Consider the following 18,050-nt stretch of genomic DNA (forward strand, 5'->3'; position numbering starts at 1 on the left):
AAACCCTCCTAAAAGCAAACCAGTTTCCCACCGACGGACCGACCGATGGGTCGACACGCGACTAAAAATTTCACCATCCCCCCTGGTTTGATTTTACAACTCGACCACTGATAGTAATAATAAATAATGATAACAATAACAACATGGCATTCATTTTGTCGCTTTCAACATATTGTGTCAGACCAACTTTGCATTTTATTAGAGGACATGAATCAGTGTATCATTCGTTCTTTCTATTTTCAAATGGCAATCAAAAATCAAAAAATGAAAAAGTGACTGGTTATTTTGTTATTTGTTTTTAACACAAAAAAATGAAAAAATGACTAGTTTTTCATTTTTTTTATATGAGCCTAAAATTGAAATGAAAAACAATTTTTTTTTTCATTTTTTGATTGCCAATTAAAAATGGAAAGAACGAATGATACACAATCCGTGTATCATTCGTTCTTTCTTTTTTTCAGTAATGTGCAATGACTCGGCCAGGCCCTTTCTTTAGTGTAATAAGAGACAGTAGAGAGGTTCATGCCTGTCTATTTTTATTAACCGGTACAGTGTAATCACAAAACAGTATCGTATTTGAACCGACAAGAGACAGTTACCGTATCATTTCCCACTATGCCCTCCTTTGTTCCTAATAACCAGATTTATCACGTTTAAGTATTAACAATAATAATAAATCAATATAAAACTCCGACATCTACAGAAGATTTTCAACAAATGGGGGCAGGGAAGCTCGCACACAGCAGCGAGTGATCTGTGATGAGATGATTTTGAGAAGCAAAAAAAAAAAACGCTCAACACCAGCAAATGTGGATTAAAGCAGAAAATTGCGTTAGGTAAAATCATTTTAGAAAGTTTGGAAATCATTACATTCTTGTTTTTTCAATAAAAATAATATTTTTTAACTTTATAATGCTTAGTTACGTGCCGGGGCTCTGTCAGTCATTGATAGCCCAACTAATCACAGCACTGTGGTTCTTTTCCTGATCCTTCGTATTGTGTTTTTTCTTTCTTTGTTGATAATGTGTTACCGTACAGTATGTGAAAAGGCCCACTTCTGCTGCATGCCCCCTCCTCTCTGCAAAAATTGTGTATTCCTCTCAAGGTGCTAACTGTCTCCATTGTATTGTGAACAGCCACTCCACCCCCCACTGAGGTTGCTATTCATGAATGGTAATTTGGTTTTAGGTTACACCCTAATTTCAGTGACAATTTACTCTGCCAAGCTTACAATGTCAGAGGTCAGAGGACTGAGTGCCCCAAAAAACACAATTTCAGCTTGGAAAAACTACAGACGGTATAACTTCAGGAAGAAAATAAACATTTATTTCACACTAAGAAAAGCAGACTCACTACACATGGAGGCTATACAAAGCACAGAAATGTAGCATAGAGTTGTCCCATCTATTAGTTTCCACATTCCCATGGTGAGTCTTTCCTACGGTACATTTGCCACATTATTTGAGGCTAGGTTTTGGGCTAGGGGCTAAGGCTAGGGGTTGGGTTAGGGGTGAGCTCAGGTTGGGGTTAGAGCCAGGATTTGGGGTTAGGGTTAGAACTGATCCTTCTTGGTTGCCTTGGTTGTGACGAAGTCTGGTTAGGGTTAGAAACAAAGAGGCTATTTCTCAGGTAACACAATAATTAGGCTTCTTTACACAACAATGGGAGGCAGGTAATGGTACGTTAGACTTATTCACAAATTTGGGGGGGGATTTCATTGCAGACTAAAGTCTGCACTTTGGGCCTTCTAGTGTTAAAAACATGCTGTTAACTCAAAACACTTCTTATTCATTGCAAAATGTTTATTTCAGCGCTGTATACAGGTATTGAGCACACAATGTGACCGCTTTTATGCGGTAGCCTAATAATAATAGAACAACCAGAAAATTGCAGGGTAACCCCAGACCTGCGCAAGTGATGCGCTACTGGCAAAAGAGCCAGCGACATATGAAAAAAACCCACACCTTGGACCAAATACATATTATTTTCAGCACGCTGCTCCACCAGTCTGTAATGGTATTTTTCATATGATTACATTACGGTGTAAATGTGGTCTTGAGAAAAAAAACATGTTTGCAGACCTTTTGTTAAAATCGCTAAAAGTGATGTTGTAATATTAATATGTAATAAAAAATAATATCATCAGACATGGTGGCACAGTGGTGTAGTGGTTAGCACTGTCGCCTCACAGCAAGAAGGTCCTGGGTTCGAGCCCAGCGGCCGACGAGGGCCTTTCTGTGTGGAGTTCGCCTGTTCTCCCTGTGTCCGCGTGGGTTTCCTCCGGGTGCTCCGGTTTCCCCCACACTCCAAAAACATGCAGGTTAGGTTAACTGGTGACTCTAAAGTGAGTGTGAATGGTTGTCTGTGTCTATGTGTCAGCCCTGTGATGACCTGGCGACTTGTCCAGGGTGTACCCCGCCTTTCGCCCGTAGTCAGCTGGGATAGGCTCCAGCTTGCCTGCGACCCTGTAGAACAGGATAAAGCGGCTAGAGATAATGAGATATCAGACATTATGATCCTAGAAAACGCTTTAGTGACGAACAGTTACAGACAGTAATATGTCGTGATATTATATTATAAAATATTATTTTTCATTATAGGCTATATATTAAATTATATATTAAATTTATCTTCTAAAATAACAGACTGTACTCATATCACAACCGGTTTATTTCACCATTGGAGATCAGATCACAGAAGACATGCGTTACATGACTCATTTTAAGGATTTAAGTAGGCTATTTAAAAGCAATACCAGCAGGACTTTGTGGCTCAGGTGTATAAGGTGCCACACCATAAATCCGGGGACCCGGGTTCGATTCCGGCCTGTAGTCATTTTCCGAGCCCTCCCTGTTTTTCTCCTGCTCATTTCTACACTGTTCTAAATGAGTTTGGATGTCTGTAAACCAATCAGGATGCTTTTTGTCGAGCATGCGCTACATGAACAGGCACACACACAGGCTCCCTCGCGCACTCCGTCATATGCGCGATGCAGACATTAATGTTTCGTGTGCACGCTCTTGCTCACTTGCTCTAGATTCCGGGAGATATTCTCCAATTTGCGGGCATCAGGGAGCCACTATCAATATGCGGGAGACTCACGGAACTCCCGGGAGACTTGGGATGTCTGCACTCATGGATTAAAGCAAAAAAAAAAAATCATCTGACTGAAAAAAAAGCTCCATGTCGTTGGCCCCTACCACATCAGCGATGCGGCAAATTTTACACGCCGTGTTGTCCATTATCCCCTCGGCCCCTACTTATAGTACATTTACATAATTTTAACAATGACTAAGGCTAAGGCAAGACTTTACCATTGTCATTACTGGCTATAAATGATGAAACATCAAGTTTTCAGCGCAAAGTGCAAATTTATTTCAACAATACTTTAGTAATGCACAACAGTGGTTAAGAGAAAAGTGCAAGTGCAGTCGAACTTTAACTATGCTTTCAAAAGAGTGGAACAGAAAGAACTTGCAAGAAAAGTAAAGTGAAAGTTCACTTTTTCTGCTTCTTCGCAGTGAAGCCAAAAACATCTAGTTTCTTGCCCTTGCTTCCATAGACTTTTTTTATGGCAAACTACACAAAAGCACACACCTGCCATTTTCATCTTTTTGCACCATGAACTAAATGGCTTGCCATTATCGCCCATTTCATTTAGCCAAGCCCATCTCCACTTATTCTTTACCGTTTTGTCGATGTCTGACACATCTGTGCCTTCATTTAAAAGAAGCGCGTCCATGCTGGCAAAACCGAAAGTAATTTGACGCGCTCTAGTGATGGAAATTGAAGGGCCTGTCCGGTGGCCTTATACGCAGTACTCGAGTTGTGGGAGGAGGCATCCCCCTTCTGAAATAAAAATCTCAAATCATTCCCCTTATAAAACAGCCACCCCCCCCCATCACATCCCTTGTGCCATTTTACCGATTAATGTGGAAATTAGCCTACTATTATTTTAACAAATATTACTACCATTTCAGCATTAGAGGCTTTGCGCAGTGATAGCCTACATGTAGCCGGATAAAAAAGACGCATGTTTATTTATTCGGTTGCACCTCTCATTCACACCTATACGGAGGTTTCAGTCACTGAAAAGAGCTACTTTCACAAACTCGGGGCAGAGTGGAGATTTCTGAAAACTCCATCTTCAGACACGCGTGTAAATCGGGAAAACGAAGCAACAGTGGGTGAGAGGGCGCGCGCGAATATAATGAGTCATAGGTGTGAATCTTTCACCGAATGCCAATTGTCCCGGTTCTTCATGAAATCGCACGCGCACGCACAAATTCATTAGATTAACTTTCAAATAACTCTTCTTGTGCACTTGCGACACCGGAGCCACTTTCCTGAATTTTGAGCTTCGGAGTATTCGCTTCTTTATCTATTTAATCAATGAATTTATTTGTCACATACATTAAATTACTAATGTAAAACATTAGTAGCCTATTTAAGCAATCGCTGTTTTCTCCACTGTTTTCCGACCTTTTGTGCTTAGTGAATGAGACACTTCATTACACTCCACTGACCGACTTCCAATTCCGGACTTTTTTGAAAATGTAAAATATAGGCCTACAAGATGTTTTTTTGGGACTTAATTCGCGTTGGTCCTTCACTATTAATTTTTGAGACTGACGAGGCAGTAAATACTGTGGAATTATTTTCTCCTTACTATGAAGTTTGTCATCTTAAACAAGTGTCGGGAAATCTTGCAGCCCGACTCCGCAGCCTCCAATGTTTAAGCGAACTGCTGAAACCATAATGTTTAAAGATTAAATCGTAGACTAATCAAACCAAAGAAAAACACAGCCTTTCCAGGACGTTTTCTGCCGAAGCCTGTTTAACCTACAAAAGGCTTAATAGCAAAGGTCTTGCTGCGGCTTCAACTTTTCACCTGATCACTTTTCAGTAGGCAAATATCATTATTACTACTACTACAAAAGGCCTAGTATTGAGACAAGGAGTTGCCTAGTAGTAGGACAGCCAAATAGTTTCATCAGTGGCCTACGCCGAGCCTCTCTGGGACTAGACAGTAGCGGAGGCTGTATTTATTTATTTATTTATTCCTATCCATGCTGCACTAGACAGTGTTTATGTAGAGAGCATGCGCACTTCAATCAATCAATCTATCTTTTATTTCAATTATATATAAACATATTCAAACTCGCTGTATGAGCGCATTAAAATCTTATGGCTTTTTAACTCCCGGTGAAAGTCCTCCGGGTTGAATTAACTAACTGAAATCAGCTGTTCTCAGCGTTTGATAAACCTGCTTTGTGAAACGGACAATCACTGCTCCTCCCCGTGGAAAAATGAGGGATAGCAGCTGGTTTTCACACAAGCTAATTAGGGGCGTCACCAGTCAGGACTGCATTGACTACGTCATTGTGGGAGATAAATTATCTGCACGGACCAATCGGCAGACAGTCACGAACCAGTCAGGGGATGGCTAAGGGCCTGCTGAGGGCCAGTCACGGAAACGGGGAACAAATTCAATGTCTGCCACTGTATTTAGTATTACAACGAAAGTAAGAATTTATCATAACTACCAGGATAAATCATTTGGGCGCGAGTCTTGTTGGGGTCCGGGGTCACCGCGATCAGAGTCGGCTGAGTCGCTGTCCGATTCCAAGGCTGCACGGTCAAACCAGTGAGCAACATTCACCGATTGCTTCACAACGGCCATAGGTTCATACATATATGGTTTCACCTCTCGATATTCAATTTGGAGGAGTTCCTACTTCAAAATCGCTATCAGACATTTTACACAACCTCTCACGACCAAAGTCCATACACTTGTTCTCAGTTCACAAGTAAACACAGAACTGCTCCCAGTCTGTTTTCCTTGAATGATGTCATGATAACTGTCCCCTGGCGGTAAAAGTGTGCATAAGTGAGATGTAAACAAACCTTCGGAACTTCCGCAAACCAGTACACGTTAACCATTTTATTAAATTTTAGGGTGCAAATTAGACACCAGGAAGATTGAATTCGCTTTTTGGGTCGTTCTTCTAGAAAATAAAGTTGATATTCTACGTTCCACCTCTGACCCTTGCCTATGACCTTTAAGGACCTGTGTGGCACCCTCCCTCTTCTTTTGCTGTTCTTCCAGGTAAATCCTGCACTTTGATCTTGCAGAGGCTGCTGAAGCCAGAAGCTCTCTGGTCAGAGCTTCAGAACACCTCCATAGACACCGATCTGGTTGCAGATCAATCTTTCTTTGAGCCTCCACCAATTCCTCAAAGATGTTGCAGGTTTCAACCTCCTTGTTGATCAAGAATCCTACCTCTACTGTGGCTTGTCCATGTAACAGAAGAAGGGTCTGACAGAACTTTAACAACTCAGGGTAAGACTTGCAATAGAAATAAGTTAATTCCCACAAACTTTTCACACACAAACTCTGGGAAATTGTTGATTCACACAGAAAAAAAAGCCACAAAATTTAAGACTTCATACAATGGCTATTAAAGGAGTACGCCACCCCCAGGTGAAATTGAGTCAGTCCCTGCAATCCCTAGAGTTGGATGAGTGAGCCAAAGCGTTTTGTAGCTGACCCAGCCATTGCCCTGATCTAGAAACACCCCGGTTAGCTTAGCTTAGCGTAGTCGCTGTAATCCGGCGTGTCCAGCTAGCATTGTCGTTGCAAAAGTGAATCAAATAACTCAAGATTTTTTATAATTATTTCTCATGACCTGTACATTCACATCGAGTACACATATCAATGCAAATTAACACGAAGGGATTTACTAGACCGATTTATATATGGAACTATAATAAATCCCGTCGTGCTTGATCTTTAGCAAACTGCAGATGAGCAGCAAATGTTCTTTTTGGAGAGCAGTGGCTTTCTCCTTGCAACCCTGTCACGCACACTGTTGTTGTTCAGTGTTCTCCTGATGGTGGAACTCATGAACATTAACATTAGCCAATGTGAGAGAGGCCTTCAGTTGTTTAAAAGTTACTTTGGGGTCCTTTGTGACCTCGCCGACTATTACACACCTTGGCCTTGGAGTGATCTTTGTTGGTCGACCACTCCTGGGGAGGGTAACAATGGTCTTGAATCTCCTCCATTTGTACACAATCTGTCTGACCATGGATTGGTGGAGTCCAAACTCTTTAGAAATGGTTTTGTAACCTTTTCCAGCCTGATGAGCATCAACAATGCTTTTTCTGAGGTCCTCAGAAATCTCCTTTGTTCGTGCCATGATACACTTCCACAAACGTGTTGTGAAGATCAGAGTTTGATAGATTCCTGTTCTTCAAATTAAAACAGGGTGCCCACTCACACCTGATTGTCATCCCATTGATTGAAAACACCTGACACTAATTTCACCTTCAAATGAACTGCTAATCCTAGAGATTCACATACTTTTGCCACTCACAGATATGTAATATTGGATCATTTTCCTCAATAAATAAATGACCAAGTGTAATATTTTTGTCTCATTAGTTTAACTGGGTTCTCTTTATCTACTTTTAGGACTTGTGCAAAAATCTGATGATGTTTTAGGTCATATTTATGCAGAATTATAGAAAATTCTAAAGGGTTCACAAACTTTCAAAGCAGGGCTTTTTTGCTGCTTGAAAACTGATGGCTCTTTTTGTGTCATTACTATTACAGGGCTCGAAATTCGCAGTGGTCCGGTCACCCAAGGCGACTTAATTTGTCATTTGGCGAGTAATTCCTGTCACTAGCCAGCCCGGCTGGCTAGTTGAAAATAAAAAATATATATGAAGCGAAGATTCAGACACACCAACTAAAGCCGCCACATATTAAGCGTGTGCCGTGTCTTTGTTAATCTGTGTGTTTATTGGCAGGACGGTCAGGCTGTCGGTTTTTTTACTACTGCGCAAGCATATACCGTAACAGACATCCCAAGTCTCCCGGAAGTTCCGGGAGTCTCCCGCATATTGATAGTGGCTCCCTGATGCCCGCAAATTGGAGAATATCTCCCGGAATCTAGAGCAAGCAAGCAAGAGCGTGCATGCGAAACATTAATGTCTGCATCGTGCATATGACTGAGTGCGTGAGGGAGCGCGAGAGCACGACTGTGTGTGACTGTTAGACAATAATAAATAATAATGATGATGCCCTTTATTGTCACTAGTCACATGTACCAGCAAAATTAGCCGTCAACCTGTCCGTACATATACAACATACAATTGACATAGGGTAGACAGGACAGGAAGACAGGGATAAAGATAAAAAGGAAACACAACATGAGGAGAGATAAGGGAAAAAAAAGAACACCCCCCCCACTATGCTCCTGTCAGGAGTACAGTGTGGGAACATTTAAAAACCTTTGCACATAAGCACACAACAACACAAGTACACTTTAAACACAGGACTTGAGGGGGGGAATCATGGGTAAGGGGTAAGGGGGTGAGGGGTAGGGGGGAAGGGGAGGAGGTAATCCAGTGCAAGCAAGCAGCCGTCCACTCCTGCAGCCATGAAGGTGCTGGTCACACACCTGCTTGTCACACTGGGGGTAAAAATGGCAACCACGGTGAGTTAGAGAAGGAATGTGAGTGTCTCCCGGCAGTGACCTTCAGGGGGAAATGTTGCCTCAGCAATGGCCTGAACCAAGGCCGGTGCTGTCTCAGGGCGCCGAATGTCGATAAGATATGAATTGTTTGGTATTTCCAGACGCAGTCTTTGCACGCCCACACCGCTCGTCCATATCTGTCCATTCCATCCATTCTATTCAAATTGATCTCCAGAAAACGTATTCCTTGCAAAGCTGAAAGCTGCTCCGAGATAACAACCATTTTGTGGTTAAAGTTCTGAATGTCCACAGTCCGAGTGCCAACAGCTTTGCCCACCACTCCAATCATATCAGGCAGCTTTGTGGGGCTTTGAACAGCTGTCACCGTTGTCTGATTTCCTCGATATACCAGGGCAATGCCTAATCCAATCAGCAAAAGTCCTGTAATCATGGTTCCGAATAGGTAGATATCGTCAATGTCCTCCACAGAAAGAATCACCAGGCACACGACCCGCCACCGCTCCCACGCGTCCATCGTGTAACCAGCCGCAAACGTTCTGGCAGGACAGACAGGTTCCCCCGAACCCAAACTTCTCGTCGAGAAAACTGTGTCAATTTCGTTAGGAGACCAGTTTATCAATTCCATGCTTTTTTTTTAGTTTAGAAAGTAATGCAGGGAGAGTCTATTCAAAAAGTACAGCAGATGAGACAAAACACAGAAGCACAAGCAGGGAAAAAAAGGAGGGAGAGGGACAGCAGAAAATGCAACCGCCTTCCATGGAAGCACGGAGAGAAAAATAAATTAGGTGTATTTTTCAGCGCGCGCACTATGACTTAAAATAATAGTACCAGCAAGAAATAAAAGTTACTTTCACCCCTGATCAAAATACTCTGGTTCTTGAAATAAATGCACATTAGTCATGAACAATGGTAACTACTCTCTTGTGTTATTTTTGACAGAAGTAAAATTCATACATGAACAAATTTTGGCTAGTTGATTTGGAAGGTAACTAGTCCGGCTGGCTGGTGAAAAACTATACGAATTTCGAGCCCTGCTATTACATAGCCAAACTGTCAGGACAACACTTTTTACACTGGTTTTTGTTTTAACAAAATACATTAGAAACGTGATGAATTGTGGCAACGTCAAGCTTGACATAACACTTTCACGTGCACAGACATAAACATGTGTGTGAACAGTGAAAATACGCACAATCAGTGAATTTTATTTAAAAATGGGGGATTTGTTCAGGACAACCGGTGCACAGTGATGACACAGTGATAGTGATAATTCTCTCTGACCAATCAGTAGTCTGCAGTGTTTTCACATCACCTTTCAATATCACCTCAGCTCGCTTGGAACTTCGATGGAGGAGATACCAAAAAAAAGTACTGGGTACCAGGTTCCACAACTTTGACCCAAAGGAAAACCAAAAAAGGCAAGTAGAGTTGAAGTGGTACCATGCAGTGGAAATGGCCATTACTTAGTAAGCCCTGCCAACAATTCACACCTTAAGAGACTGAAACTACTCTTCAGTAGAACACTAAGAGAACTAATTAGCATAGACCAACAGATACTTCAAAATAACATTTATAGATTCAATAATACCAAATGGCATGAGACTAGATCCATAAATCAAGTAGACAGGACACAAAAAAAATCCTGTCTTACCAGTAAAGACTAAATACAACACACAGTAACTTAAAGCACAGAGAAACATATCTCCCAGTCAGAAAAAAAGGATGCTGTATGACTGTGTTTCACTGCTATTCTAATAAATGTGTTCATTTACCCTTTCTTGTCCTGCTGTGTCCCAAATAAGAAACTTATGGAGCTCATTTTGGTACTGTACTGTCTTCGTCATAAATGACGCACTGCAAATAAGACATGAAAGTGGTATAATTATTCAGTACAACTGCTACCAAACTGCTTATAGAGGCACTCTTAACAGTATTCCTTCTCATGTATGCATGAATTAAATAAAAAAACTGATTACTGAAAACTTGTATTTTATCTCGTACACATTTCTTTCTGCACTTTTTAGAAATCCTGACTTTTTTTTTTACTTCTAGTTTACTTCACCTGGGGCTATAGAAGACAATTCTATAATATCAGAAACAAAAAATTCCTTTCATGACCTTGTGATAATATTCAACATGATACACACACACACGTACGTATATATATATATATATATATATATATATATATATATACACACACACACACACACACATATATTATATATATACACACACACACACATACATACATACATACATACACACACACACAGATAATATTCAATGAGTGAACAAGAGCTTACCCAATTGTAGGATTAATATTGGGATCAAAGCTGTCCTCCACAAATCTGCACACAATACTTGACTTTCCAACCCCAGTGTCCTAAAACATGACAAAATACTGTCAACTCTAACAAAATACATAATCAACCAGAAGTGTCAGAAAGGAAAAAAAAACATTGCCCTATGCATCTCAGTGTTACAGACGTCCAGAAATCCATGTTATTTCTTTTTTTTATTGTGATCAAGATAACAAAAGTTGTTTTCAAGATCATGTAATTTTCTTGTTCTCAAAATTAGTTTTTTTTTCTTGAGATAAAAGTTATTTTATTTATGTTTTTCTCATGATCTTGTGATAACGAAGAGGTGTTTTCTCAAGATCACAATTTTATTTTTCCTCATACAATGAAATGCATTGTTACACACACACACACACACACACACACACACACACACACACAGTGCTCAGCATAAATGAGTACACCCCCTTTGAAAAGTAACATTTTAAACAATATCTCAATGAACACAATTTCCAAAATGTTGAAAAGACAAAGTTTAATATAACATCTGTTTAACTTATAACATGAAAGTAAGTTTAATAATATAACTTAGATTACACATTTCTCAGTTTTACTCCAAATTAGGGTTGTGCAAAAATGAGTACACCCTAAAACAAAAATTACTACATCTAGTACGTATGTACGTTTGTATGGCCTCCATGATTTTTAATGACAGCACCAAGTCTTCTAGGCATGGAATGAACAAGTTGGCGACATTTTGCAACATCAGTCTTTTTCCATTCTTCAACAATGACCTCTTTTCGTGACTGGGTGCTGGATGGAGAGTGATGTTCAACTTACATATAATATAATATTTATTTATTTATTTATTTATTTCACACACACACACACACACACACACACAAAACCCCAATTCCAAAAAAGTTGGGACAAAGTACAAATTGTAAATAAAAATGGAATGCAATGATGTGGAAGTTTCAAAATTCCATATTTTATTAAGAATAGAACATAGATGACATATCAAATGCCTAAACTGAGAAAATGTATCATTTAAAGAGAAAAATTAGGTGATTTTAAATTTCATGACAACAACACATCCCAAAAAAGTTGGGACAAGGCCATATTTACCACTGTGAGACATCCCCTTTTCTCTTTACAACAGTCTGTAAACGTCTGGGGACTGAGGAGACAAGTTGCTCAAGTTTAGGGATAGGAATGTTAACCCATTCTTGTCTAATGTAGGATTCTAGTTGCTCAACTGTCTTAGGTCTTTTTTGTCCTATCTTCCGTTTTATGATGCGCCAAATGTTTTCTATGGGTGAAAGATCTGGACTGCAGGCTGGCCAGTTCAGTACACGGACCCTTCTTCTACGCAGCCATGATGCTGTCATTGATGCAGTATGTGGTTTGGCATTCTCATGTTGGAAAATGCAAGGTCTTCCATGAAAGAGACGTCGTCTGGATGGGAGCATACCGTATGTTGCTCTAGAACCTGGATATACCTTTCAGCATTGATGGGGTCTTTCCAGATGTGTAAGCTGCCCATGCCACATGCACTAATGCAACCCATACCATCAGAGATGCAGGCTTCTGAACTGAGTGCTGATAACAACTTGGGTTGTCCTTCTCCTCTTTAGTCCGAATGACATGGCGTCCCTGATTTCCATAAAGAACTTCAAATTTTGATTCGTCTGACCACAGAACAGTTTTCCACTTTGCCACAGTCCATTTTAAATGAGCCTTGGCCCAGAGAAGATGTCTGCGCTTCTGTATCATGTTTAGATACAGCTTCTTCTTTGAACTATAGAGTTTTAGCTGGCAACGGCAGATGGCACGGTGAATTGTGTTCACAGAAAATGTTCTCTGGAAATATTCCTGAGCCCATTTTGTGATTTCCAATACAGAAGCATGCCTGTATGTGATGCAGTGCCGTCTAAGGGCCCGAAGATCACGGGCACCCAGTATGGTTTTCCGGCCTTGACCCTTACGCACAGAGATTCTTCCAGATTCTCTGAATCTTTTGATGATATTATGCACTGTAGATGATGATATATTCAAACTCTTTGCAATTTTACACTGTCGAACTCCTTTCTGATATTGCTCCACTATTTGTCGGCGCAGAATTAGGGGGATTGGTGATCCTCTTCCCATCTTTACTTCTGAGAGCCACTGCCACTCCAAGATGCTCTTTTTATACCCAGTCATGTTAATGACCTATTGCCAATTGACCTAATGAGCTGCAATTTAGTCCTCCAACTGTTCCTTTTTTGTACCTTTAACTTTTCCAGCCTCTTATTGCCCCTGTCCCAACTTTTTTGAGATGAGCTGCTGTCATGAAATTTCAAATGAACCAATATTTGGCATGAAATTTCAAAATGATGATGATGATGATGCCCTTTATTGTCACTAGTCACATGTACCAGCAAAATTAGCCGTCAACCTGTCCATACATATAAAACATACAATTACCATAGGGTAGACAGGACAGGAAGACAGGGATAAAGATAAAATGGAAACACAACATGAGGAGAGATACGGAACCCCCCCCCCCACTATGCTCCTGTCAGGAGTACAGTGTGGGAACATTTAAAAAACCTTTGTATAAGCACACAACAACACAAGTACACTTTAAACACGGGACTTGAGGGGGGGAATCAGGGGTAGGGGTAAGGGGGCAGGGGAGGAGGTAATCCAGCGCAAGCAAGCAGCCGTCCACTCCTGCAGCCATGAAGGCGCTGGTCACGCATCCGCTTGTCACACTGGGGGTAAAAATGGCGACCGCGGAAAGTTAGAGAAGGAATGCAAGAGTGTCTCCCAGCAGTGACCTTCAGGGGGAAATGTTGCCTCAGCAATGGCCTGAACCAAGGCCGGTGCTGTCTCAGGGAGCCGAATGTCGATAAGATATGAATTGTTTGGCCTTTCCAGACGCAGTCTTTGCACGTCCACACCGCTCGTCCATATCTGTCCAGCCTGTCCATTCTATTCAAATTGATCTCCAAAAAACGTATTCCTTGCAAAGCTGAAAGCTGCTCCGAGATAACAACCATTTTGTGGTTAAAGTTCTGAATGTCCAAAGTCCGAGTGCCAACAGCTTTGCCCACCACTCCAATCATATCGGGCAGCTTTGTGGGGCTTTGAACAGCTGTCACTGTTGTCTGATTTCCTCGATATACCAGGGCAATGCCTAATCCAATCAGCAAAAGTCCTGTAATCATGGTTCCGAATAGGTAGATATCTTCAATGTCCTCCACAGAAAGAATCACCAGGCACACGACCCGCCACCGCTTCCACACGTCCATCGTGTAACCAGCCGCAAACGTTCCGGCAGGACAGACGGGTTCCCCCGAACCCAAACTTCTCGTTGAGAAAACTGTCAATTTCGTTAGGAGACCAGTTTATCAATTCCATGCTTTTTTTTAGTTTAGAAAGTAATGCAGGGAGAGTCTATTCAAAAAGTACAGCAGATGAGACAAGACACAGAAGCACAAGCAGGGAAAAAAGGAGGGAGAGCAGAAAATGCGACCGTCTTCCGTGGAAGCACGGAGAGAAAAAAAAATGTCTCACTTTCGACATTTGATGTTATCTATGTTCTACTGTGAATACAATATCAGTTTTTGAGATTGGTAAATTATTGCATTCCATTTTTATTTACAATTTGTACTTTGTCGCAACTTTTTTGGAATCGGGGTTTTATATATGTATACACATACACACACACACACACACGTGTTATATATATATATATATATATATATATATATATATATATATATATATATATATATATATAAAAATAAAACACATGTTATATATATGTGTGTGTGTGTGTGTGTGTGTATATATATGTGTGCGTGTATATATATATATATATATATATATATATTTTATTTAGGGCGGCACGGTGGTGTAGTGGTTAGCGCTGTCGCCTCACAGCAAGAAGGTCCTGGGTTCGAGCCCCGGGGCTGGCGAGGGCCTTTCTGTGTGGAGTTTGCATGTTCTCCCCGTGTCCGCGTGGGTTTCCTCCGGGTGCTCCGGTTTCCCCCACAGTCCAAAGACATGCAGGTTAGGTTAACTGGTGACTCTAAATTGACCGTAGGTGTGAATGTGAGTGTGAATGGTTGTCTGTGTCTATGTGTCAGCCCTGTGATGACCTGGCGACTTGTCCAGGGTGTACCCCGCCTTTCGCCCGTAGTCATCTGGGATAGGCTCCAGCTTGCCTGCGACCCTGTAGAAGCATAAAGCGGCTAGAGATAATGAGATGAGATGAGATATTTTATTTATTTCTGTTTTGACCTCGCTCTGACAGTCACTACGGTCTAAAAAAGGAATGATCACCTTCGTTCTGACCATCACTGAGACCATATGTCAACAAAGTCATGTCCATGACCTCCGGAAGCAGAACAACTCACGTTATAAATAGCAGAGATTGCTTCCGGTTCAGTCTCCCACCTTGATTGCCTCGTACGAGACCATAAGTAAGAGACCCGTAAGGTAAGAAATCCTGATTTCTTTGCTTCACATTCCACTAATTCGTTACGGTACGGGTGCCTTGTGTCCCCGAGGATTGTTGTGGTTTGTGTATTTCTGAGCTATGTGCTTAGCTTAATTTGCCGGTAGGCTGCAAGCTTGCTTTTTTTCAGGCATCCTTTTTGTTTGACGTTATATGCGCTAGATTTACGGGTAATCTGAGTTTGTTACCGCTGTGTGTCTATACCGCTGTTCGCAGCCATGGGCTTAGTGTGAGCCCACTAAGTGCGTTTGTGCGCTGGTGCGGGCCACCGTAATACCGAGGTTTTGTGTTTTTTATTGCTGTTGTCGCAGCCGCAAATCGTGCGAGCCTGTCAGACTGCTGTTACAGGCCACCTCGCGCTATATTTGTTTGAATTGTCCTATATCTCCACGGTAGTGGATTTGTTATTTGAGTTTCATACTGTGTTTTGGTGTGCACCTGCTATTGTGTTGTGCCTTTTTTTTGTTGTTGTTGTTCACTGGTGTAGCCTGCTAGGTGCGTTTGCATGCTGTGCAGGCCTCAGCAGTATTCCCGTGCCACACCCTATACCCGTCTGCAGCTTGTGGGGCTAGTGTGCACCCGCTAAGTGCATTCGTGCGCTGGTGCGGGCCATCATAATACTGTGTGCTATGTTTTTCCTGTTTCCATCAGGTGCATTCAGGTGCAGGCCACGACAGTGCTCCTCTGAGACGCCTCCTCTGCCACGCCCTATACCGCTGTTCGCAGCTGGTGGGGCTAGTGTGTGCCCGCTAAGTGCATTCGTGCGCTGGTGCGGGCCACCATCGTGATCCTGTGGCATACCCTATACCGCTGTTCACAGCCGGTGGGGCTAGTGTGCGCCTGCTAAGTGTATTCGTGCGCTGGTGCGAGCCATCATAATACTGTGTGCTGTGCTTTTCCTATTTCCATCAGGTGCAGACTGCAACAGTGCTCCTCTGCCACACCCTATACCCCTGTTTGCAGCTGGTGGAGCTAGTGTGCGCCCGCTAAGTGCATTCGTGCGCTGGTGCGGGCCACCATCGTGATCCTGTGGCATACCCTATACCGCTGTTTGCAGCCGGTGGGGCTAGTGTGCGCCCGCTAAGTGTGTTCGCGCGCTGGTGTGGGCCACCACAACACCTTGGTGGACTACTCAAGGAGGACTCCAGACCGCCTAGGCCTCTGTGTGGCTATGATGGCTTCCCACTACTGCAGGATTTGCAGGGCCTCAATGAGTTCCAGAGATGGGCACAGGGAGTGTCCAAAGTGCCTTGGAGCTGCCCACGTGCTGGAGGATGTGGACAACCCCTGCAGCATGGCCTGCAACATCTTCAGGGAGGAAAGACAGTGCCGGGACAGCCAGGTGGGCAGCCATGTGTGCGAGAGCCGGAGAGAGAGGTGACGCTCCCCCGACCAGCCGTCCCTCTCCAGTAAGCATGGATATGAGCAGAAATGCAAGCATTCACATGACCAGCAGCAGGAGTCCCCCCCACAGGCCTGCCCAAAGAGAGGCGCCCAGACCTGCTAAGCGCCCTGCCTCAGCTACGGTGACAGAGAGTGGTAACGCTGAGTCGCTCCAGATCCTCTCGGTTCTCCAGGCTCTGTCACAGAGGATGGACAGGCTGGAAGGTCACCAGGGCTCATCATCTACTTCCCTGCCCCCGAGCCAGGGGGGTACCCTCTCATCCAGGCCTGAGAGCTATGGTGAGGAGGATGGGTGGGGTGATGTGGATGTGCTATCCCTCTACGCTCCCCACACAGTGACGGACAACACAACAGGTAGGGACAGCCTCGGGGGAGACCTGCATTCTGGCTCTGCAGAGCCGGCTGATGGCTCCACGGGGACAGAAGAGGCCCCTGTCAGCTCCCTGGTGTCACGGGTGCTGAGTGCTGCCAAGGTCCTGGGCCTTCAGGTGCCTGCACCTGCCCCAGCTCCTTTGGGAGGAGTTTGGGAGGGTGCCTCTCGTGCTACCCCACCACATCCTATACCTGTGGTGGATGATTACGCAGCAATGCTCAAGTCAACATGGGGTAAGTCGTCACAACGCCCCCGGTTTCATGCAGGCTGCCGCCAGCTGGCAACAGCTGGTTACCCGGTTGAGACAGGACTGGGGGACATGCCACCAGTTGAGCCATCAATGGCCACATCGACGTCCCTGGGCCTTGTCCATGTATTCCCCAATCCACGTTGCCCTCGTAAGGAGTGTGCCAAGACGGACCGCCTGGCCACTCGCTCTTTTAATGCATCGGCACGAGCGGCCCGAATGGGTAATGCTCTAGCCATCACCCTGGCGGCTCTACAGAAGACACTGAGCCCAGACGATCAGGACGCCAGGGCCCTGGTGGACGCAGCTCTTTCTTCCCACTCCCAGCTGACACAAGACATGGGGGATGCTATGGCCTCTGCGGTGCTGTGCCGCAGACAGGTTTGGCTGGCACAAACCTCCCTGCCGGAAGCCATCAAGCAGGAGCTGCTGAGCCTCCCCGTGGCGCCTGGGCACGTCTTTCACCCAGGATCCCAGGAGGTGCTTGATCACGCTGAGCGCACTGCGGCATCTAGGGAAGCTGTCCAGCGTGTGTGCGGTAAGTCAGCTTCAACTGCCAGTCGGGCACCTATGGGTAGGTATAGGCTGTGGCAGCCTACCCGGCCACCGCCGGCGGGCAACAGCCCGGTGGCCCCACAGGACTGGCGATTTCGTGCACCCGACCGAAGTACGCCCCCAGATGTTACCCTGACCCCTGAAAACATAGGGG

At 43.7% G+C, this 18,050-nt stretch overlaps 1 protein-coding gene across 4 annotated transcripts in view; it reads right to left on the reverse strand.

The window, feature by feature from the left end:
* rab22a (RAB22A, member RAS oncogene family) overlaps window positions 1-18,050 on the reverse strand; it is a 205,055-nt gene that overhangs the window by 166,163 nt on the left and 20,842 nt on the right. For 3 of the 4 annotated variants that reach the window (XR_009654511.1, XR_009654510.1, XM_060919073.1), the window contains exons 2-3: window positions 10,811-10,890; window positions 10,277-10,358 (exon numbers count right to left, since the gene is read on the reverse strand). Coding sequence is in view for 1 of the 4 variants with exons in the window: in XM_060919073.1 (XP_060775056.1) it covers window positions 10,277-10,358; window positions 10,811-10,890 (162 nt within the window). In the remaining 3 variants the exon portion in view is untranslated. Of the gene's footprint in view, window positions 1-10,276; window positions 10,359-10,810; window positions 10,891-18,050 lie in introns of those variants that run through there. The other variant, XR_009654512.1, reaches the window with a different exon arrangement.

Source organism: Neoarius graeffei, chromosome 4 (genome assembly GCF_027579695.1).
Source record: "Neoarius graeffei isolate fNeoGra1 chromosome 4, fNeoGra1.pri, whole genome shotgun sequence".
Classification (NCBI taxonomy): Eukaryota; Metazoa; Chordata; class Actinopteri; order Siluriformes; family Ariidae; genus Neoarius; species Neoarius graeffei.